The 26,109-nt window shown below is 37.7% G+C and overlaps 1 protein-coding gene across 4 annotated transcripts in view; it reads left to right on the top strand.

Annotated features, from left to right (window-relative positions):
- The window catches only part of wb (wing blister), a 256,747-nt gene that overhangs the window by 154,150 nt on the left and 76,488 nt on the right, over window positions 1–26,109 (top strand). Inside the window, exon 1 of one of the 4 annotated variants that reach the window (XM_076527326.1) lies at window positions 21,185–25,039. The exons of the other annotated variants lie outside the window; for them this stretch is intronic. Coding sequence (XP_076383441.1) covers window positions 23,518–25,039 — 1,522 coding nt within the window. The 5' untranslated portion in view covers window positions 21,185–23,517. Of the gene's footprint in view, window positions 1–21,184; window positions 25,040–26,109 lie in introns of those variants that run through there. 4 annotated transcript variants of the gene reach the window in all.

Here is a 26,109-nt window from a genome sequence, read left to right as displayed (position 1 = left end):
CGCGATGTGCGAATGTGATCAAGAATAACTTGAAACTGGTCACGATACGAAGAGATAATGAGAATACATCACGAGCCTTGTCTGTGCTATTTGTGGTGTATTTGTATTACACAAGTCGTGCGAATGGCTCGAAGGCTGCACGAGCTTGTTTACGTTTTCGGCCCAAAATTCTCGAACGTAAATCATAGGTTAAGGGGTTAAGCAGCAAAAGTTAGAGGCTGTGACGTCTTTCCCCAAACCCAATTATGTAGCCGCTTTCTCCAGTTCCTCTGCAGACTGAACGCTTCAAGTTCATTTTCAATGCAATATCTCACATTATATTGGAATTGTCGATTTTTATATAAAATAAACATATTTTTCATCGATTGCAAGAATTAGGAGTCAAATAAAAAAGTTCTATTTCAAAGAACTGTAGTTGATATTCTTTCAATTTCTCTAGTATTTATAGAAAGCATTGAAATATGTTTTGTTTTGAGATTAAATAAAAACTTTATTTAATTTCGATTGATATATTTTTATTATTTGATGTCTAAGAAAAGTAATTTCCATTTTTTAAAAATAAAAACGTGGTGATAAGAAAATATATTTTGATGTATGAAAATGGGAACATAAAATTAAAAATATGATCATTGTTTAATTTTGGGGCCCCAACTCCGACTTTGTCGATTCTGAAATATATTATAAAAGACAAGATACTGCCTTCGTTCCCGAGATATTTGCAAAATTCCTTCCGTGCTACTACATTGAATTCTGCCTATGTACAGTGACTTCCTTTAAATTTGGACACCTTTTAAAACGCAATAACTCTTTTAAGATTGGAATAAACGGTTTGAATTTTTTTTTAAATGATAAAGAGACTTCATACTAGACAATAACTAAACTACTTCGTTACAATTTTACTACTACTTGAAATCACAAAACAAAATAAATGAGTCTTTTTTTAAACATTTTTATCAAAGCCTATAACGAAAAGTTAAAAAATGCATTTTGTAGATCTCGGTAAGTTAACGCAAAGTCAAGTTATAAGCGTTAAGAGACTGTAAAAACTGCAAATTTCTCACAGTTATTGGTCGAAAGTGTCAAAAGTCGGAATCAAGGTCAATCGATTTCGGTAAAATTTTTATAACATGCATATTACCTACAGAGATTTACAAAACATATTTTTTAAATTTTCGTTATAAGTTCAGATAAAAATGTTAAATTTGAGTTAAATGTTAAAATAAACAACGAGAGTCGTTTATTTTCTTTTGTTATTCTAAACAATAGCCAAATTTTAAAAAAGCATTTCAGTTATGGTCTAGTAATCTGGTTACTGTATCGTCTAAAAAAGATTCAAGTCATTTAGTCCAGTTTTAAAAAATGTTATTGCGTTTTGAAAAGTATAAGAATGTTAACGGGATTCACTGTATGTACGTACGCGTCCGTAGCAACATTTGAGTCAACATTGGTCCGCCGTTTATATGCTGTTCTATAAACAAAAGAGATGAAACTTTTCCTCCTCATTAGGTTATGGTAATCTAACCGAAACCAACGCTAATAAATGGGGACATGAAATTTAGGGTTGCAAAATCGAGTATTACTAATAATCTGTGTGGTTTTTATAAACACTGCATTAATCATTGGCATCTGTATCAATTAAATATTCTATCTAAATACTGTTTTTCTGTTAGCCAGTTGCTATTTGCAGTATGTTCACGAGAAATATAATTATTAATTTCAGATATAGAAGTTTAGGAATATGCAAATATCAATTGACGCATGAAAATATGATAAGCATCTCTTGTAAGGGCTAAGAAAGCAACAAATAAAGACTGCTAATGATTATAACTAGACTGCGGATTTTATGCATTTACGATAAAAACGAGTAAGTAGAATCTAAAGTAGTAGCAAAATTTAAATAATTAAAGAATACCAATGTAACATTCTTAATTTGTTGAAGTTAATAAAGAAAGAGATCTTTAACCACTTGCGCTGGAAAGACGTGCCACGCACGTCGTAATGCTTTTGTCACAGAATCGTCAACGACGTGGTATGTACGTCGTCATGCGATTGTCATAGAAACAAAAACGACGGGCATGGTACCTCGGGTGGGATTGTTTGCCAGAGCAAACATTGTCAATATTTAACCCATATTCTAAAATGGAAAATAAATTAGTTTAGAAAAATAAATAAATCTTTTTCCGATTTCTTTAAGGCATCGAACACAAGTCTGACACCTCCCAGCGAATTACGCCGGATCGTTCTGGTACACACGCCGGCGAAATGCTTGCCAGCGCAAGTGGCTAAGTAAATTTTACTACTAATAACAGATGCCGAAAGCTTTTACTTTGCTGTTATATTAAATTTTTATTGTACTGCATAGGTACCGTTATCGTTAATGGCCAGGGGGGAATAGGGAAGGTAAAAGGCTCGAACCAGCCTACCTGAACGTTACGGGGCGGCTTACCCGCAACTCTTGGCACATGGTGCCTCGCGTCTAGAATGACATAGTCCAGTACGTTATCCTCGCTTTTACCACCATCTATGACACCAAATATCTTAAAAACTATAAATCACCAAGCCCCAAAAATTTGGTATCATTAGATTCAGCTTTACAAGCTCTACCACAGTAAAAAATTTTATCAAAAATGAGCGTCACCCTTGGGGACCTCTCCTTGTCTCTCTCAGTCTAATTTATAACACTTTCAAAATTAAAAATTTTTGTTTTGTATGATCTGCATTAATGCAACCTTATATCAAATTCTATTTACAATAATTATTTACAATGTTGTATAACGTTTTATTTCATTTGTAATGTAAGTTAGTACTGCAATAAATTCTCTCTAATTTTTCTTCAGCTTGTAAACAAAAATGGACAATTTAGTTAGAGGAGACACGATTATTCGAGCCTTGCACCTCGTTTTTATAATTGTTAACAATCGGCAAATATAAAGATGAGTCGCTTGGCTCGAATAATTGTATCTCCTCTTCCCAAATTGTCCATTTTTGTTTGCAAGCTGAAGGAAAATTAGGGAGATTTCGCTGTAGTTCACGAATAAATGCGATAAAATTATTAACTTTAACTAAAATTATTAGCTGATCTGAGAAAATTCTTCGAATGCAAGGGGTTAAAGCATCGCAAACGTTAGAAGTGAATTTCTACTCCCTCCCCCGAAAATTGCATTACGGTACCAAGCTCGATATCGACTGGATGCAGAAAAACGGCGAAGATCGTTGATTTTTGCCCCGGCGACAGGAGAAATTAATCCAGTGAAAAGATTACGACGATATCCGGCGAAGCGTTGCGAAAAAGCGACCGCAGTCTTGCGGTAGGTTGGCCGAGATCGGTGTCAGCTGATGGGAGCGCGAGGAACGACCTTGGTATCGAATTTCTTATCTGCATAGCGAATCGAAATTTACATTTGATTCGAGTCGTTCGTTCGATCCCCGGCAGACAGAGCATCTATCCCGACCGGAATTTGCATTTCGTTTGCGCATCCGATGCAGATCAAGTGGCTGAATGCGCTCTGTTCCGAGCCTATCTGTTGCACCGATCTAATTACAATGTAATACCCTCGGAAACAAATATTGTAATCAATGTATCGCGCCTCAGATGAAACATACGCTGACATAAGATCGATGGTTTATTAGTTGGCACATTTTCATGATTTCTTTTATAAAAATTTCGAAATGATAAATGTTAGTTACGTCAACTAAAGTTTCTGGCGGTGGTTGTAGAATGATACAATTAATTTTTGTTAATGTGCACGTTTAATTGCATTTTAAAGAGACGCATTTTAGAAACTTGTATTTGAAAAGCTTACACATACCATAAGTGCATAAAAATCCACAGTCCAGTTATTAATAGCTTTATGCAATTATTAATATCTTTATGCAGTAATTGACATCTGCTGTTTAATTTTTAGGGCTAGAATCAATTGGAAATTAATTATTCTCGTTGATTGTGTTATCGAGTTTCGGATTAAACAAAAGCAGGACAACAGACTTGAAATAATTCAAGATGAATGTTCATCCGAGTTATTATTTTGCGGGATATTCTTGTACCGCTTGCTATAATTTAAGGTAACAATTCATAATTGTTTATACATAGTTGCACGAACAATTGTACAACGCGATACAAAATGAAGTTCCAATGTTATCTTCTAAACATTAGATCGTTGTAAGCGTGATACGTATAATACGTAACACACTGAAACATTTAAATTGAATCTTCTTACATATAATACAAATTAGGATACACGAGTAGGCGCTGCGTAGACATTCATTTCGCGTTTTAATAATTTTAATTAATTGAAAATATTTCAACGATACTTTTAAATTCTTGTCATAAATGCATAAAATCTGCAATACAGCTATTATAATTTAAATGGATAAACAGTTGTAGAAAGTTGATGCTGATAAGGACGATGTATGCACTCAAATATTCTATGCAAGCAGAACAATAGGCTAGCTTTTTGTAGGATACTATATAAATGCAAATGTTTCTTATCAATGGTGATATAATGATTATTATATCATGCTGCAAAGCCGCAATTATTTTCGCTCCAACCTAATACAGTAATTGCTCCTAATACAGAAATACACTAATCGCTGCTCAGATTCTACACAAAAATGGACAATTTGGGAAGAGCAGACATGATTATTCGAATCTTCCGGCTCATTTTTATAGTTACCGACTGTCAACAATTACATAAACGAGCCGCGAGGTTCGAATAATTGCATCCCCTCTTCCCAAATTGCCCATTTTTGTGTACAATCTGAGCGTCAATTAGGAAGAATTTACTTTACTTTCATTGTTCACGAACTGTCCTGATAAATCGACGCTAGTTTATACGCAGAAAAATGCGAATTCCCCGCGTGGTTACTTAAAGAAATCGGTCGGTCGATGCGTAACGACTTAATACGAAGCAGCTAAGCAAACATTGATCGATCGAGATAGGAAAAAAGTCGGAAGACAGCTGGTCGCAGGTACGATGGACAAGTTCGGAGTCCCCGGGGCGATATCCGGCGAGAATTTTCCGTCTGCCTCGGTGGACGATCTAGGAATGCGGCACGCGAAGCCGGTAACTATTAAGCGCGTAGAAGGCAATGGCGGCTCGTAGATCCTCTCCACGGCAATCACCACCTGGGTGGTCCGATGCTGATCGCCACGGGCCATCTCGTCCAACTCCCTCGTGTGCTCGTATTAAGTCATTTTCCCGCAACAGTCGTCTGGTCGACGCACCGCCACCCTTTGTCAATCAGTCCCCGGAAGATCAGCGTCGTCGATCGTGAACTTGTCCGCGAGATGCAATAAATTCTCCCTGATTGACGCTCTGATTGTACACAAAAATGGACAATTTAGGAAGAGGAGATACGATTATTCGAGCCTCGCGGTTCATTTTTATAGTTGCCAAGTGTCAATAATTATAAAAACAAGGTGGAAGGCTCGAATAATTGTATCTCCCCTTCCCGAATTGTCCATTTTTGTTTACAAGCTGAATGGAAATTAGGGAGAATTTACTGTAAATGCGACTTATCAATAGTTCGTTACCTATTCATGCCCCAGTTTATTACGATTCAATACGCGAATGTCCAATTAGTACTTTTACTTATTCTTAAATCCACTAATATTAAAAAGAAAGTTTAACTTAGCAACATTATATCCTCGATACATACTTATTTCTAACTATGATGATGAATACCCAGTAATTTCGTCTTTCAAGAACACGGATAGACTACCGAGGTTGAATTTATTTATAATAAACTGAAGATAGACGATGCATTCTTCGGAAATGTCCTTGAACCAACGATCTTTAACGTAAAGAACGTAACCTTGACATTTGCTTGAACCAACGGATCTTCAATCCTCTGTTCCATCTCTTCTGAAACATACAATTTCGGCCATAATCCTATTTCTGAAATTTGTAAGAGAAAATAGCGACACACCGTAGCTACTCGAAGGTACAGGTCACATGACCCTACCATAAATTATATGGCTCGCTATACGCCCGAATAGTAATGATCTCGATGATCCGCACTTTAGCGACACTTCTCCCGGCGGCTACTGCTATAACGGGTGAACTTCTAGAAAAGCTATCTTTATAGAAAATAAATTGCCGATCAGTACGCTCTTGAGGACCATCAATTTGTATAAAAAAGAACGAAATTCACATCGTCATTTTTATCTTTTGGTTCCATCGCCCATATTAGCCTTTTAGGTACGGCCCAATTCTGCGCGGGGCTATTTCTCTGGACCGCAGAGTCTGACATGTACTGTACAGAGTCTGATACTGTATATTCTGTCTGTATATACAGGGTGTTCCAAAAATGTCTCGCCCGAAATCCGAAAGTGGCGGGTTCCTCAGGCCATTTGAAGCAACTTTTTCCTTTACAAAAATTTTCTCCGAGGCACCGTTAACGAGTTATTAACGCAAAACAGTGACCAATGAGAGGTGAGCTCATTTGGCGCGAGGCGATCGAGCCAATGAGCGGAATTGGGCTTCGTGCGTTGGTTGGCTGGGCCGCCTCGCGTCAGCCGTACTTGATTCTTATTGGTCATTGTTTTTCGTTAATAACTCGTTAACGGTGCCTCGGAAAAAATTTTTGTAACGGAAGAAGTTGCTTCAAATGATCCGAGGAACTCGCCATTTCCGGATTGCGAGACATTTTTGGGACACCCTGTAGACTGTTGTAAATCGATGTGAAGACAAAAGAAGTGTGAAACAATGCATATGAAGACGATTATATAGGGGCGTGACGTTCGGAAAGATGACATCCGCGGAAGCCACTATAGTGCCGCGTCGTGCCTAAAAGGTTAAAATTCTCGGCAAATAATTCCCACATATTGCAGCAAAAATAAATTTTCGAAACTGGACTCAGTAATGCTCATGTATTACAGTAAAAATTAATTTTCAAATCCAGACAAATAATTCTCATATACTAGAGTAGAATTTTGAAGTACGCTATCAAATTGTTAAAGAACCGACTAAAAGCGTGAAATCGTGAAGATTCACTATAGCGAAGCTTCGGAGATCCAGACGAAAATAACGATATCGCGTTTCAGTGAAAAGTGGAGGCGAGTAAAAATACAAAATGAATTATTATATTTCAATTATAGTTCATTATAGCGTCGGGGGTTGTAAGATTCGGAAATTCTGGCGTGCTCGAGATGCGCGTCGGCCAGAGAGTAATCCCCCGCGGTGTCACTGGAGGGCTCCGGCGCACCAGACGGGCCGTAATGGAGGGAAATTTGTGCTTTTAGAGGTGCATAATGAAAAAGCAGGGCCGCGCGTAATAAGAATCCACGTGTTGGAAAGATGGTCCCAGGGATCGTCGACGGCTCGTTAACGAGAGAAAAGAGACAGGCATGGCGCACTTATAGAAACCGGACCTTAGAATCACTACCGCTGTTCTTGATCGCTTCATCGCCACGAGCTGCGCCCGAACGGAGACTCCATGGCCGCTTCAAAATGCGAAACTCTATTTTGTGTCAAATTTTAATAATTGCATCAAGACGGCCTTGGGTGTCAGATTCTAGCAAAACCGACGACCGGGGTTTGTAACTTCGAATCAGTATTAAATACCTTTTACTCAATTTTTGGGGGGTTGGATCTATTATTTTCTTGATCGCTAGTAGATCGTTGTGCATTAACTGTAGAAAACAAATATTAAATATATTTTTTCTTCTTTTAATCACTTTCTTTCATACTTTCGTTGTATTATGCATACATACTTTTAATAGTTTCTTTTTCATACTTTCATTGCATTGTACATGCATACTTTTAATTATTGTCTGTCATACTTCTAACATATTTTCTTTTTTTAATAATTTTGTTAAGTTGAATGCATATAATATACTGATCTTTTAATGTTTTTCGAGAAACTATTGTTTCACAACTTGCTTTTACCATTTTTACGTAAGCACCACTGTCTTTAAATTATTCTAATTTTTCTGCTATCTCGAATCGTACTGAATCATATCTGTTACTTAAGAACCACTGGCCAGATATTAACAATCGCATGATAGTCATAAAATTATATTTAATATTAAAATTTGGAAAGTACAAATCTATTTTTCAAAGTTTTTAATGCATTCCCAGTAGACATTTGTAGAAAATAATTTGATATTGCTGAAAGAAAAATATTTGATTTGGCACAATTTTACTTCCACCTTCCTCAATACTAGATATGTATCCCTAAATCTATCTAGTATCGAAAACAGTAGAGGATAAAATGATTTTATTAATTTATAAGTTCCTTGCAATAAAAATAATGTTAATTTACGAGAATCATAAATCCATAATTGCTCATTATGCTAACGTTTATGTTTTGACCTCAATTGCATCTTAGAAATAAATACATGTTACATTTGTGTTCTTTGCAGATTCGATCAAAATCAAATTTGTAAGCATCAATGTTTCAGATAATTACAATAATTAGAAGTAATACAGAGAGAAAATCACTACTTGCCTTTTTGAGGAGCTTTGTTTGTAATATACATACTACGTTCATTCGAATATTTGTGCATTTATAGCATGTGTAAATTTATTAAATTCAAGAATTTATTAACAATTAATTTGCTTCTAACCGGACCTATAAATATTTTATGCAATGATCCGAAATATAGGCATACGGTTTTTTATGAAAATTCTCATTTTCACACGGCATTTTACAAAAATTAGAATCGAAGCAAGAAGAGTTCCCTTCGCCAACTAAAAGATTGCTCATTGTAAGAATAAAATAACCATTTAATTAGACCTTAATTGATACGTTTTGTTACAATCTAAAAATCTGCATACGTCACAAGTAGACTACGGAACCCTATGGCAAAATAAAATGTTTAACTGTAGGAAACAGAAGTTAAATAAAAATGTGTTTCTTCATTTAACCATGTCAGTGTATCGAAAATAATGTGACAGTATACGTACATTCTTTTGAAGTCTTCATGTAGTTTTGTATTTCACGTATTAACTCTTGCTACAGATGCGAAAAATCCGCGGTCTAGTCATAAGTGCACAAAGAACCGAAGCATAGTCATCGATAAACTGCAGATTTTCTGCATTGACGACAAAAATGCGTAGATTGAATGCAAAATAGCAAAAACATCTAAACAATTTTGAGAATATTATTGTATTACTGTCAACTTATTCGAACGATTAAGATCTGAAAATAAATGTCTGCGTAATTTCTGCATGACGCAATTAACGAATACAATTTTTATTTTCCATAATGATCCGCAGTCTGGTCGTCAACGTTCGTTAACGAAGTCATCAATTCACCGCTGTACCATAAACTTGCATCAAGAACGATGCAAAGAGATCTATTAGCCGACGCTGTCTATGCGAATTCGAATTCGAGAACGGAGCTCTGACACTCCCGTTGCGCGTACGAAAGAAAGCGTTGCGATTTTATGGGATATTCATGGTGATACAGGTGACCCGGCTACGTGACGATGAGTATCAAGACGGCGGCGGGCACGGCATATAATGGATAGGCCGCGTGGGCATGGCCAGTTTTATACATAGAGCCCACACGCCCGGAATACAAAATCCACGTCGCGTTGTACTTCCGCGATGAGATCATTTCTTTTTTTTTCTTTTTTTTCTCCCCGGGCGATCCATTCACGGACACCCGCCGGTGAATTACGATCGACGATCGCCGTGGCTAGATCTTGGGAACCATTAAGGAGCATGAATGACGTTAAAGATCGCGTCGTGAAAGATTTACACTTCCGCTAGACAGTTCGAGGACAGGTGTCAATTGGAAAGTAATTCGTACTTTCTGTTACTCCTCCGAGACGACGGATCCTTTGAAGTTGCCGCGCGATCGTTTCTTTCATTTATCTCGAGAGTCTATGCAAATGCAAACATCAATCTCCACGTGTTTGCATTGATTTGCCGGGAATGGGAAAACGAATTCCTTAGAGCCGCGGAAGGTAACGTCATATTCTAACGAATGTAGAAATCTTAGTAAATAGTTCATAACGCTTTTCGTATATGCATTGGGTTTTGAAAGATGGAAGGTGTCACAAGTACGCTTCGAAATCATTACGAGAGTTCAGGATCAGTTTTATCGAAATCGGTTAACGCAAAGTTAAGTTACAAGCGTTAGAAGATTGCAAAAACTGCGAATTTCTCACACTTATTGGTCGAAAGTGTTAAAAATCGAGACAAAACTGCGATTTTCGCGATCCTTGCGATGGGCCAAATTTTTTTCTTAAATATAAAAAAGTTTAAGTAACGGAAAATCAACAATTATAAAACTATATATGGAGATTTAAAAAGCTATTTACCAGTTTAAACAATTTGATTATAATTAATTCACTTTGTAACTTTCAAGTGACAACAGCTTACAATGTTTGCACTTCTGTGCATGAAAGCTTAAGCGTGAAATTCCATAAAATAGTTTGAACAGAATAAAACAGATTCAGTACTAAATCCATCGTCACTATCAATAATATTTATACGTCGTCGGGTAAATACTGCCGGATGAATCATGCGTCTAGCTCTAATTCCTTTTTTATTTTTATGTGATTTTGTATCCATATTTTGGATATATGATATATAGGTTGTCCCCAAGTTATAATACTTCCGGGTACTTCTGGTTCCTGAGCTCATTCGAAGTAACTTTTTCCTTAGCAAAAATGCAAACCGCAGCTTCGTTTACGAGTTATTAACGAAAAACAGTGACCAATGAGTTAATAATTCGCAAACAAAGCCGCGGATTGCATTTTCGTTAAGGAAAACGTTACTTCGAATGACCTCAGGAACCAGAAGTACATACCCGGGAGTACCATAATTTTGGTACCATTTTAGTACTCGGAAATACCACAAATTTGAAAAAAGAAGAAAGCACAAGCATTAATAATGTGATAACGCACAGATTGCGCACGAAAATGGACAATTTTGAAAATGGAGATACGATTATTCGTGCTTTGCGTCTCGTTTTTATAATCATTGACTTATGGTAACTATAAAAACGAGCCGTAAGGCTCGAATAATTCTATCTCTTCTTCCCAAATTGTCCATTTTTGTTTGCAATTTGAACGCAAATTAGGAAGAAATCACTGTATACCGAAATCTACCATAATAGCCCACTGAAACCTGAAAGTCACAAAACTATATCATGTACAAATAGTAACAAAATGATTATTGAAATGAAAAGAAATAAGTTGTTATTGATATACAGACCCAAGACGCAGGAGTGAAATTATTCTCGTCGGTGATAATTAGACTGTGAAATTTATGCGTTTATGACGACAATAAATAGACGAGAATTGAAATAGTGGAAAAACCAAAAGAATTTCCAAAAATCCACATATTATTTTCAACTGATTAAAATTATTCAAGAAATTAAGAAATTTTGATTTGTAATTATAACAAAAACAGCATTAGGAATATATTAACGCGACGAAGAAGGTATGTATGTACTCAGTTCAAAATGAAATAGCAACGAAGAACTTGACCATGAACGATCGTTGCGAGTGGTTGTGTAGCTTGTAGCTCCGCGATTTTGTTTACCTGACCCAAGCTTTACCTGACCTAAGCAGGCTATTTCGTGTTATCTTCCGGAATATTTTAGTGAAAGCAGCTGCGCGGCGCGCCGCATTACACGCTTGACTGACTCCGCCGAACCTTAGCGTCGACGTAGCAATAAATCACATAGATTTGGGATTAGTACAAAAAAAATCCGCAACTGTCCAAATCTCTCGTTTTTAACATTTTTATCTGAGCCTATAACGAAAGTCTGAAAAATGTCTTCCGTAGATCTCGGTAACTTATATGCATGTTGAAATTTTTATTGAAATTGGTTCACGTTGTTACGAGTTACAACAAATTAAAATATTGCAGTTTTATCACGATTTTGGCCTAAAACTGTAAGAAATCTGTAGTTTTAAAAATCCATCAACGTCTGTATCTCGGCTTTGGTTTAACCGATTTCGATGAAATTTTTAGCATGCATATAACTTACCAAGATCTACAAAAGGCATTTTTTAAATTTTCGTTATAGGCTCAGATAAAAAAAGTTAAAAAAGCAAGGGTTTTTAATTTTTTCTTTTCATTCCAAGTAATGGCAAAATTAAAAAAAGAGCTCCTTAGCCATCGTCTAGTAGACTAGATTCTCTGTCATATAAAAAAATGCAAGTCAGTTCTCAAAAAGTTATTGCATTTTAAAAGATATACGAATACTCTTTTTTGTAGCCCACTGTATTTTAGAACTGGATTAAACGACTTGAATTCTTTCTAGATGACAGAGGGACCAATCTACTAGACCAGGGGTTGCCAAAGCGGCGACCGCTTAACTATTCCTAGTCGTCCGCCTGTCTGATATTACATATGTTTATTTTAAATTTAAACTTATTTTTGGCTGTAAATTACTACTTTTATGATCACTTAACACATACGATGCTGGTAAACCGTCGCCTATAATTTAAGAAAAAAACAGATCGCCCATAGTGACTAAAAGTTTGGCCACCCCTGTACTAGACCATAACTGGAAGGCTTTCTTCAAATTTTGTTATTGTTTGGAATGGCAAAAGAAAGTAAAAGAAACCAGAAAGCTCTGGTTTTTAAACTTTTTTATCTGAGTCTGTAACGAAAATTTAAAGAATGTGTTTTGTAGATCTCGGTAAGTTATATGCATGCTGAAAATTTTACCGAAATCAGTTGACCTTGGTACAAGCTGTAAACAAAGCTATAAACCTCTATGGCCCGTGCCATAGATCATATGCTAATTCATCGACATTTTATCAAATAATTTTAGTTTTTTCAAAAGATGACGTATACGTTTTAGTTATACATATAATGTCTCTGAGATAACCAATAACAATATTGATGACGGTTCGCAGCATTGTCAACCTGAAATATCAAAGTGAATGTTTTGCAAGTTGTCCGCAGATATAAACCAACAGAACCATTTTGTGCAATTGACATTATTTGTGCTTCTGTCGGTGTTTATTAAACAAAAAAGCGTACATAGTAGCTCTGGAATTGTATATCAATAACAACTGCTTTATTTTCATTTCTATAGTCATTTTGTTACTATTTGTGTGTTCAATTCAAAGTAAAACTATTTATATCCATGCCAGTAATTAATCTTATGGGGAAACAATGATCAATAAATATTCTTAGATGTTTATAGAATACATTTTTTGTAAACAGAATTTTATTTCCTTTCAGCGTTACAAAAATTTTTTTGAAAATATACTGTTCTATACCCGGAGAGAGAGAGAGAGAGAGAGAGAGAGAGAGAACTGATCTTTTAAAATATATTAGAAACCACATATTGACTTTGTTCTCATTGAGCCACACAGGTGTATATGTATAAATTCGCTACTCTTACATTCTCTTGGAGGGCAGCTTTTAAAGCTGTTTCTTCTCATTTTTCCTAGTAGACACTCTCTGCAAAAATAATTATCACGATTGCTAAGTTTCAACCTATTTATCGAACCATGTTTGTCCCTTTGTTCAATCTTCTTAGGACCTATATCCCAATCTTTCATGCCAAATGTTCAGAGAACACTGTGCTTCCATCGCAGTCCTGTGGTTCTTACAACACCTTATCATTAGCTTCCATATGTTTTGAACTCATCCAATCACAATCGTTTCTCTGGAAGTTTTCTTCTTTTGGCCAATGATCTTGGTATCGCCAAATATCTCAAGTCCCCTGTCCCCTGAGAGAACAAACTGGTTAGTCCCATCTTCGACACATGCAGGAGATTGATCAATCTGTTTTCTTCTTCTTCAAACTTTCAATTTTCGCCATCGAACACTTCCACAGCAATATTACCACGACCTACAGCATGTATGACACTATTATTTGCATTGGTTATGTCTATTGGTTCAGATAATTTCTCATATTTATCAACCTAGCACAGATTCTTTGTCATATGAAATGAAGCTGCACTATCGGCATATCAGATTTCATTGAGAGTATCATTAATAAACTCATCTCTTTCAGACGCACTTGCATAAAGGCCAGTTACATACTGTGACTATGAATTTGTTTACTTACCTGTTGCATTGAACTTTAATGCAGGGCAATCACATCTTTCTTTTCTTTGCAATTGAAACATGTAATTGCTTTCTTGTAACTATCTTTCTTCTTTTTGGTGTCCTTTTGGACCTTTGCTACAAATGCTTCAGCCATGGTGTCTGTCATCTTCTTAAGGCTGTTTTAAATTGATGTTTTCAAATATTTATAAAACAAGTTTTAATTAGTATGGCGTAATGGCAGAAGACAAGTTCTACGTATTCCTGAAGGTATATCAAATTCTGGAGGCAAATCATTAACAATCTTAGCAATCGCGGATTCATCATCAATTTCTACATTTACAGATAATAGTTTTTACAGAATGACATTTAGACTACTTAAATATGTGGCTGTATAAGTATTTATAATACTTGAGCGATTCTTTATTATTTGTTGTGGCAGTTTCAAAAAGGCTTACCAGTTTTGTCCATAGCTCATTCACCGTTTTATCCACAAAATCGAAAACTTCCACCTTTGGAAGTTTTCTTCCGACAGTGTAGGCAATACCGGCTTAGTATCCATAGTATTTGAACGAAAACCGTTTCCTCACAAAAGGTCAATTTTCGTAACACTAAATTGGGCACAATATATCTTTCCCTTTCTTAAACTTATCCTGAGCCATACTCTGCTATCATGTTACAAAATTAAAGAAAAGAAAAGAAGCTCACACTACGTCGCCACATGGCCAATACCGCGGAACAGAGAAGAGTGAAAACGGAAACGAAATTGAAACAAAAGAAAGTCTCACAATTTATGCACGCGTGAACCAGATACCTCATATGCCTTGTATGAGACATCTAGTGTAAGAAATCTGACATCATTATTAACCTCTACTACCCGCCACTATACTCTGCCGTACAGAGAAACAGCCCTGCGCAAAATTCAGCCGTGCCTAAGAGGTTAATCACTCAGTTAATAACAACTAAACCAACAGTTATTAAGTTCCATTTGTGTAAGTTCCAGTGTTAAGTTCCAAATGTAGAGATCCCATTCTAGCCACACTTATGCAACCCAAGACTAATACAGAACTTCTTGGTCACCCACCGATCGGTGTAATGTGCGTTGGAAATCTGCTAAGGGCAAGTAGAACATTTTATCCGGCCAGGCCCTTTTATGCATTCATTTTTCTAGATATAATACTTCGCATGCATGCAAAGTGCATTCAAAAACTCCACCTATTGAATTTTATTAATCTCCACTCTATAATACTCCACCTATTAAGGTAATTTAAAATAAATTGTTAAAATGAATTAATACAAAATGATGAATTTGTATAGCAAGATGTAAATCTGATTTAGATTTCAAGTATCTCTCTCTCTCAGATGTTTGAAAGGACTGCTATATCTAAGTATGTACACTGAAGATTACAAAATTTTTACATGGGACAGATTAGTGTCCGTTCGAGTAATTAAAGTTCGTTCCGCTAATTATGCAGTTTCGTGTCCAGTCGTGTCATTAATAAGCCTATTGATAAATATGGCAGACGAACGTATATATGTACATGTATGTATACGTCTTGCGCTCTTTGCCGACGCCCACGTGTATCTGCATTCCCGTTGCGCCGCGCCGATAATGCAAGTAATTACTCCCGCCGTGCCAGGACGTTATTAACAGCCGCGTTTGCATAAGTTCGTAATCGGCGATTCCGTCTTTTGTGTGTCTTAAGATGAATTTACGATCTCTGTTTCGTAACGATTATTTTAGGCCGATTCAGGTACAGGTTATATTCCACGATCAAAATTCCAATTTGCGTTCTACAGAAATGTCTCGTTTATTTATTGGTAGACCTATGAAGCTTCTTATTGCAAGGTCTGATGTTATGGAAAACATAACATTGTTTATAATTTTCAGACCGAAGGAACACGGAAGAATAACTCGCAAGAATAATTCGCAGTAATAAGTATCACATTACATCCAGTTACTCATAAAATTGAGCGTACATCTTTCAAAACGCAATGACTTTTTTAAAACTGGATTAAGTGACTTGAATTTTGTTTAGGTAGCGGGACTCAATTTTGTAAGTAACTCTCTCTCTGTACCACGTTTTCAGTTTTAAAACAATTAGGAGCACGCACATTTTAATAGAAGAGAAATATGTGTATCAAAATTTAAATAAACTTGAATTATTTAAATTGTTTTCAATTATTTTTTTAAAATAAGCGTATATAACTTACGAATTATACGTTATTAGACAATAATAAATCGAACTACATAACAATTTTTCATTTACAAAATAATTTACAAAATCATTTTTGTCCCATTTTCTAAGAAAAACGACCACTTATGCGTCGTTCATACACAGCTTCACTAGTTTTCAAAATTCTTATTAATTACAATACATTCGAACAAACTCGATATCACTAGGATGTTGTGGGTGCAAAAGAGTTAAAGTATTGGTTATGTAAATTTTATCTTTCCAGTTACAGTTTCATAAATTACATGTTTTTGCTTTCATGGAAATTTTGGAAGTTGTGTTACAGCACTTGACGTGTTAATGGGATACATTTTCTTTTATGGTCGTGGGTGTAAAGACTCGGTTTCTCTGCGATGAAAATAAAATAGGAACGTGATCGTTGTTTGTCACTGAAAATAATGATGCGTTCGCGTTTCTTTTGGCGGAATGTACTCTAATAATGATAATGATGGTGCAAAGCAGAACTATTCGAATGAAATACGTGGTTTCTTAGTGTACAGGTATTTGCAGATGACGTAACGCGACGCTAGTTAGCGGCAACTTGAACAGAAAATGGTGTTTACCCTGGACAAGCTAACCTCGATGACATCGAAAATAAAACGTCTCGACACACCAAAGTTAGTCTGATAAAAACACACCGACGCTCGGCATAGCGATCATTCTAATGCATGGAATTGACTTGTAATGTTAGCATCAGCTTCTTACTCTGCTCAGATGGAACGAAACTGAAAGCAGTTATTTTATGTCGTAAATGCAATTCATTTTTTCACTTATAACCGATGCTCTAAATTACTAATTCTCTGTGAAAATCACAAGGATGCATTTGTTGTGATTTTACCTTGAAGAAAATTTATTTAATAATTTCTTGCTAAGATGATTGTAGGTAGTATAAATAATATAGTTATAATAGATTTTCAATAATAATTTTAATTAGTTTAATTAATTTAGTATAAATTTAATTTTTAGCAGATTTTTTATTTTAATTTATAGCATATTTGTAAATTATAAAACATTTTTAGTATAAATTTAATTTGTAGTAGATTTACAATGTAAATTTAAATTATAATAGATTTTTAGTATAAATTCAATTTATAGTGTGTGAGTTTTAATGTAAATTTAAATTGTGATAGAGTTTTAATAGAAATTTAATTAGTAGTCGATTTTTTATAGATTTAATTTATGTTTATTTTATTGCAAAGTTAAAGCGAGGTACAATTAATTATCCGGCTTGTTTTCTAGAATTTCATAAGTTAGGTACAACAATAGTGTGAACCTTTTAATTCGTACGAAATACGGACCTGTATTTTTCATACATTAATACGAAAATAATATTATGATCTTTATAAAATTTGAATATCATGACATTAATTTTGTAGCATTCATCTCAAATTATTATCGTATAAATACATTAATAAAAGTAATTAGCTATTATTATTATATGATGCACATTAGAATACATTATCTGCCCAGGCGACGAAGAGTCCTATGGTTTTAATAATTAGTTAGATTCTAATTAATTGAATACATCGAAAGTTATGGAAAAACATCTTCAATTGTTGCATTAATACTTTCGACTACATCTTTCCTAATTTAAGAATTCTAATTATCAATGAAAATTAACCGTAAATATAAAACGAAGAGAAAATCTGGCAGATTTGTTTTTAACGGAATAAACGGTAATTTATATTTTCTCGTTAGTAGCATGTAACGTCTTATTAGCAATCTTGTCTCACATTATTACCGGAAGTCTGCCTGCGATTGCAACAGAATCCCCGCACTTTGTATCTGTTTAATAACAGGGTACAACGTTGACAAGTTATCTACCCGGGGAGATACATATCATACCCGTCATCGTTGCACTCGTAACGAACTAATAAACGCACTTCGCCCAGAATGCAGTTCATTAATAATTATCCAATCATCCTGCTTCTCGTTCCCATGGTGGTCAGACAGCGTGACGATATTGTTCGGCCACCTTGTATTTCCTCGAAGGTGCACGGACCACCTGCGATAAGTTCATAAAGCTCGGCCCATGATACACCCACACCCGATCGAACGATCCTCGCACTGCATTCAATTAACTGGGAATTACGGCGGCTTTGCATCAACCACTTGTTACAGACACATTCGTTAGAAATCTTCGGATAATAACAGGTGACTGAGATGACGTTTCTTTTGTTTTACCCAAAAGATTCACGTTTTTTTCTCTCGTATAGTTAGCTGTTTTTGACGAGTATACCTGTCATGACGAAATGGCAATATTTTGTGTTACGACGAGTATACTGACTGAGAAGAATTAGGTTAAGAAGGACTTTGGTATTCTTTATATATATATACACATTTTTTATACATAATTTATTTATTATATATATTTATAATATAATTTATATATAATAACAATATTAATATAATAATATACATATAATGTTACAGTAAATATAAATAAATAATTATAGTAATACTAGTCGGTAACATCATTTTATAAAAAATATTGAAGAAAAGACTCCAAGGTTACATTAAGTATGTTCTCACTAAAAAATCAGTGTATTCCTTCTAAGTGAAAATGCACTAGCATCTCATAGACAATCGGAAGTAAGTACATTGTAAAGTGACGCGCTGACGATTAATGAGTTTTCGCGATTGCCCGTGGGGGATTCCGCGTTTTTCCTTGGGTAGAGGTCGCGAGATATCGACCGTCAGCCGATATTCTCTGGCGAGGAACTGCCGTTAATTGCCTGAGCACGAATCCCGCTCGGATTTCGCTTCCGGCATCTAGACGGGGAAGAATTTCAGCTGAGGATACTGGCCGGAATGCAACGCGACTCGAAGGAGATTCTGCTGCTTAGGTCAGACGGAAAAACCGCGTGCCAAGCGTATGCGATACACCCTCGTACCTCGTGCCACGATAAACGTTTATCGAGGACTAATTAGCAATGAATCCACAAACATCTTGTGGGCTATCGAAAGAGCTAACGACATATGCTCGAACCTATTAAAACCATTCGGACGAACAAAAATAATATTTACGAGTATGATGAAGATCCGGTTCGCGTGTCACATTTCCCAATGCCTCGAAGTTAGAACGAATCTTTCGATGACTATGCCGTAATTAAATATTGATGCGTGTGAAACAGCAAAATTTGTATAAAAAGTAACTCTCCTTGCGACTATACTTGTGTTAAACTCTTGTTGTGTAATATCCAGTCAGAGTCGTGTGAAGGATTTGTTAATTACCATAATTGGTTCAAATAGACGGTTTCACGTTTTTTAGTTCAAAAATATTGAAATTATGAAGCATAGATATTATAATAAATACGACGGAAAGTTTAAATAATTTCAGTCTTGTCATTTTTATGATGCAACACACATCGATCAGTTTTAGTGGTCGGTAGGTTTAGCGTTAAGAATAATTTTGATTCTTCAATATTAATTCGCTTGTTTTGTTATCAATATATCCAAGTATCAGAATAAACGTAAACATAATACGGTAAATCCTCCCTAATTTCCCTTCAGCTTGTAAACAAAAATGGACAATTTTGGAAGAGAAGATACGATTATTCGAGCCTTGCACCTTATTTTTATAATTATTTACAATTGAAAACTAGACTCGAGCAAGCAAGCCAGACTCGAATAATCGTATTTCATCTTCCAAAATTGTCCATTTTTGTGTACAATCTGAGCGTCAATTGGGGAGAATTTACTGTATGCGTTATTAGTTATAGAATTTGGAATGGAACCTTCGTTGTCCGTAGCTGTAACCAGGAATTTTTGGAATGTAAAAATACGGAACTCAAACTTAACAAAACTCACAGTTTTTAAACGTATCAAGTATTATCTTTCTAAGTTGAGTAATTTTTTATTTTCATTTCCAATTTATCAGTAATCAAAATGCAACACCTTCTTCGCACAGGAACTACAAATGCTGGCATGCTGTACTCTATGTAAACGTTTCTGTTTAATATATTCAGTGTTGACTCTATGGAAGTAGGTTAAAGTCGTTCGCGGAATGCATCGTTATCAATTGTTTAGTCATTAGATATTAGATAAGAGATAAGGAGGGCGCGTGTGACAACTATTGCGTGAACAAATGTGCAGGCTACCCGACGAAACATTGTGAGCAGAGACATGACCCAGATTTTGCAATAATCAGTTCCAATAGCACGAGTTGTCTGAATGTTATGTAAAAAATATTCAGCTTACGAGATAAACGTGGAAGAAATGATTCAATTGTTTGCCATGATATATCCTTTAACTCCTCGGCGTACAATTTTTCTTCACGATTACGATGATTAAGACTTCTTTATCTCTAATAACTAGGCTGCGGATTTTATGCATTTATGACAAAAATGAGGATTCGCAATTTGAGACGATAGAGAGATCGAAAGCATTTAATAACGTCGATCTACGAAAATTATTGAAAGGAAGGAAACTTTTTCGCGTCTTCTGTCTTTTGTAATGAATTCGAACAATAACATATTAAAAGAAATAGGCAATTACATTTACAATAAATTCTTCACAATTTTCCTTCAGCTTGTAAACAAAAATGGACAATTTGGGAAGAGATGATACGATTATTCGAGCTTTGCACCCCTGTTGACAATCCGCAACTATAAAAATGAGCCACGAGGCTCGAATAATCGTATCTCCTCTTCCCAAATTGTCTATTTTTGTTTATAAGCTGAAGGCAAATCGAGGAGAATGTATTGCAATAGCAACGATCGATGTTTCGAAATTGCATACGCATCGAACGGATGACTATCGGGGCCGCATCGCGCTGCAGAAAGGATCTCGAAAACGGGAGCAGCGCAGTGTTATAGTCGTTGGTCCAGGCTCGCGTTGCACACCCACGTGCACCGCGGTTCGCGGCGCAGCGGCCACGGAGGAGATTCGGGTTTCCCGTGGGAAGGAGGAGGAAGCGAGTCGCGCACGAAGAAGAAGAGGAAGAGAGGAGAGGGCAAAAGCAGCTAATGGTAATGGTAGCAAGCCAGTGTCTCTCGGGCCGTCGTCGAAGCCGTACATATTCGCCAGATCGTGGTCCACGTGTGTGCTCGGTTTTTTAGCGAGTTCTTACCGCGAATCTTGGTCGAATCGAGTCGGGTCTCGACTCGGTACCGTAACCTGGCCGGAATCGATGGTTCGTCGATCCTCCGGACCTCGACCGTCCTCCCTCCCCCCCACCGGTTGCGTCTTTTCTGGATCGATCGGTTTCGCCGCGGATCGACGGTCCCGGCCCGGCCCGGCACGGCCCGATGAATCTTTCATCTCGGTCCTCTCGTTAAGGTGTCGACGAATTTCCGACTCTCCTTAATGCTCGATCCACGCGAAAATCGCGACAGGCCCCGAGGGAATGCGCGCAAGAAGCCCCGCGCTGCCTGAAACGAGATTTCGTAGATCCGCAACCTCCTTTCTCGGCGATCGTAAAAAGTAATTTACGATTCGCCGCGACGCGAGGCTGCCTCTTATCGTGCGCGCGTCGAATTAATCCGACGTCGGATGACTGTGAAGTTCTACTCGGCCACGGCGAGCTCCAGAACCACCGTTCCGACGAGAGTGCACGATTCCCGACCGATAGTCGCGACGCCGTCCTAACGACAAAGTGAAACCGTTCCCCGAAGTGCCGAACCCCGAGTGAAATGATCTTCGTATGATCGACCTTCGCGGCGTCGAATTTCGTGAACTGCTCATCGGTGTTCTCAGATCGAATGTTCTCTTCTTCGTACGATGAACGAGTGGTTTCGATGAAAATCTGGTGAATATCCTGTGGATGATCGACAGGGGACACTCTTTCGAGCGAGTCCTGCACGGTCACGGAAGCGCTGATTCGCTGAGAGTTCGCTCAGAACACGTCGAGTTCAATTTTCGTTCGATCAAACGTGTAACATTTAATCAAGTTCTATAACCACGAAGATTATCGCCGACGCAAACTGCAGTTAGAAGTGTTTTAACAAAATGGACGATTTAATTATCGCACGACGCGAATTCAAAATTAGTCGAACTGGGAATAATTAAATATTCAAGGGACGGTTTTATTAACTTCGAGTTCGTTAATGTCGAGTTCCATTAACTTAACGAAAAAGTTTCAAGATCAAAATCTCCGAATGGTGGATCTCTCGTTCGACAAGTTCTGGTATATCCTGAAACAAGTTTGCGATCCAGAAGACTGCCGCTGACACAACTCGTGGCCGCAAGCGTTCTAAATAATTCGTCTTAATTTCAATTAGGAAACAGTTGTATTTCGCCGGGCAATTGAAAGTTCCTCAAAATTTGAGTCTTCGCATGTTTGATCGTGCTCTACAAGATCCTGGAACGTACTGGAATGTAAACCTCTCTGTTCGAGTAAATTAACCACCAAGCAAACGATTACAATTAAAGACTCGTAATGCCACACGATCAAAAGATACTTAAGATACGAAATTCGAAGTGTACTAATTTTTATTGAATACGTTCTACGTATTCTTGGAGCAGTATTCATACCAAAAAACTGTACCGAAGCAACCAGTTGTATCGAAAGTGACTAAATAGTCCTTTCCCTGGACGATAGCAACTTAAAATTCGTTGCATCCTATCAAGATATCAAAGAATTCTCAAAATCCAAGTCTCGGAGTGTTGTAATCCTTGTTAAGCAAGATTCTGCAACAGTGCTGCAGGCACCGTGACGACCGTCGCTAAAACCACCAGTGGTAATAAACGTGTTAAATAATCCTTCCTTGAACGATCGTAATTAATAACCAGTTACATTTCGTCACGCAGTTGAAAGATTCTCAAGAAGCAAGTCTTGTGTAAGTGTTGTGTCCTTATGCTTCTGTTGCGGCTGAAATAATCAGTAACATCAGCCGATAAAAAATCAGTCGTTTTGAGCCATCAGAAGATCATCAAGATCCAACTCTTCAAATACAGTATTCCTGGTTAAACGTATTGTGTGAGATTTTGGATGAACAACGCAGCCAATAGGATAACAACTAAAGCAATCGGCAATGATTCAAAGTTGTTCTTCAAATTATTAAGCCTTATTGAACGTGTTCTACAAGGTCCTGGATGAATACAAGAGGCTACTGCACAGGTTCTGTAAATTAGAAGCCGTTTGGATTCGACCGAATCGAAATAACCTCGAGATCGAATCAAAGGATCTCCGAGATCCAAATCGAAGGAGCTTCGAGATCGAAATCTCCAAATGCTGGAGCCGTCGCGCGAGTCCCGCTAGACCCCGGAAGGGTTCGATTGGACGCGCGAGCGGATGGTTGGGTAGATGACAGCGGGATGATAGTCGCGCGGATGAGCGAGGCACCGCTTCCTGTGAGCATGGGGTAGCGATGAACCTGGGAAGGTCAATCTGGACCCGGGGCGTGCTGGCCCTCGGAGTAGGGGCCCTGTTCCTGTTGGGCTGGGGGATCGAGCTGGACGGCGACGAGTCGTCTGGCCCCGCGTCGACGCGCATCAGCGAGCTGGGGATCGATGTGATCTCTGCGCCGGTGGATCGGCTGGCCGCGTCGTCCCGCGACAGCCGGAAGAGGGAAAGCCGCTCGCTGAACGACGGACCAATTACGACCGGGGATGAGGTCACGTGGCCTGGGGACCGGGGAACCGGGCCCCGCGCGGACCCGGCGACAGCTCCTGCTCGCCGGCCGAAACTGCGAAACGGTCCCCAGGACGAGCAGGCCGGACGCAAATTTTTCAATGAGGATGCGGAGCCCCGGCGAACGCTGAATGACTCCGGTGAAAGGAGCGACACGAAACAGAATTTCTTGCCGCGAGTGAATGGACCATCTATGAATGAAACCGAGACCAGTCCGCGGCGAAACAACTCCCACGTGGATCCCCGGTTTTCGGGCACCGCCGGTGAAAGTGAACAGGACCAAGCCGGCGACCAGGAGGGGCACCGTCTTCGTTTCTCGGTGTATCACGGGATTCCAGAGCCGCGAGACGACATCGGCGACAGGGGTCCAGCAACGTCGGCGGAGTCCTCTAACGACCAGCTGGCGACGGAAAACGATGAACTGCAGCTTCGATCGTCGGATTCAACGGACTCGAACAAACGCGGTAGATCGACCATACGAAATGACGGTGCGATGTTGAGTTCAGATTCTGAACAAGCTGGCAGACGTACTCGGGACGAGGGTGAACAGTCCGTGCATCGTTTTCTTCGATTGCTGCGCAAGGATGATTTAGACTTCGTCGGGAGTAACAGTCGGAACGATGATTCCGCAAAAAGGACTACCTCGGAAGAAAGTTCGGATAGAGAGGAATCACCGGAGAAGTTCTCCGAGCCTCTTCGGTTTCAAGGCGGGATGTTCTTGTCTCGAGATCAAGAGCTAGTTCAATCTTCTAGGAGCTATGAAGGTCTAGGCGACAGGTCGTTGCAGAACCGTTTAGGAAATGTAGTAGTCGAAACGTCATGGAACCGCGACGGGGTCGGAGCAGTTAGATCAGATGTGACGGCTGCGGCGGTCAGCAAAAACGCAGTGACGTCAGCGAAAGGACGATTTTATTCGCTGAATGCTTCTTCAAGCATTCGCGGAATGATCGACGCGGAACGTGAGATGAAAGCGAGATCGATCGATCGGAGATCGTCGTTGTTCTCCGACCGGGGGGCCGGCGTTCGTCGAAAGAGATACACGAATTATTATTCGCCGCAGTCCGTCATCCCCATGGCGTATGTCCATATACAACCCGCGTATCCGGTACCAGCGCCTCCACCCGCGAACAGGAAGTGCGTTCGGTGCATGGTCGTGTACAAGCCGTGTCCTCCGCAGCACAGGCAACCACCGAGGATCATTCTTCCCAATCAAGGACGATATCAGGACGTTGCCATGAAATGGCATGGACTCAAATACGGTGAGTCGATCGTTCGTTGTTAGTAGACCTGGCCACGTTTGAAATGATATGAAGTGTTATTTGATGTAAGGTGTGTCATTTTATTTCGTAATTATTTACATGCCCGTTGTCGCTTTTGAGATAACATTATTTGAAAGATTATTTTGCGTAACATGTTATTTTTTGTCATCATTACTTGAAATAATTATTTGATCCAATGTGATTCAATCAGCTCCGAGTCTGGGTTTATACTGACATCGTCATTGACATTGCTGCAAGATAAAAGAATCGATCTGAATTATTCGATAATAAGAAATATTTTTCTGGAGGATAGAAATTAAATGAATATCTTTCCACTTTTACACATGTGGAACGATTATTTTCATTCGTGACAATATTAAATATAAATCAGACAAAATATATCAGACAAATATCTCGTAAGGATGAAGTTTTAAAAAATTTTTTGGCTAAAACAAATTTATATTAAGATTACAATTTCCGTTGTTATTTAGAATATGGATATTATTGTTATTTTCGTATAACATTGAAACATGTATGAATTATAATAAGATTAGAGATGACGGGGGGGGGGGGGGGTACCAAAAGGATTATTTGAAATATCTATTTTTTATTTTCATCTAAAATAAAATTTTCCTAGATGTGGCTACTAGATTGCAGATCGTATATGTAATATAAAAATTGTTAGCATCTGTCATGATAATTGCAGTTTAAAAAAATAAATACTGATAACAATGGTAATAAAATGCTTATTAGATCAAGGGAATTAAAGTCTCTATACTACGTTAACATAACAGTATGTAGTACGATTAGTACATAAAATCTGATATATACAATTAGGAAAGAAATAAGTTACATAAAATGGATAAAGTGAATAATTGTGTAAAACAGAATACACAGAGGCAGCAATAGTAGAAATACCTCACGATGTAGTACAGATAATACCTGGGGATATCACAAGATATATCATAAGACACCTGCCATAAATGTCGGTGTTCGATTAAATCTACGTTCAACAGATAATAAATAAAATAATAATAAATAAATTCGCATATGATTCTGCGTTGTACAGA

Source organism: Megalopta genalis, chromosome 19 (genome assembly GCF_051020955.1).
Source record: "Megalopta genalis isolate 19385.01 chromosome 19, iyMegGena1_principal, whole genome shotgun sequence".
Classification (NCBI taxonomy): Eukaryota; Metazoa; Arthropoda; class Insecta; order Hymenoptera; family Halictidae; genus Megalopta; species Megalopta genalis.
This window is presented reverse-complemented; position numbering and strand designations above follow the sequence as displayed.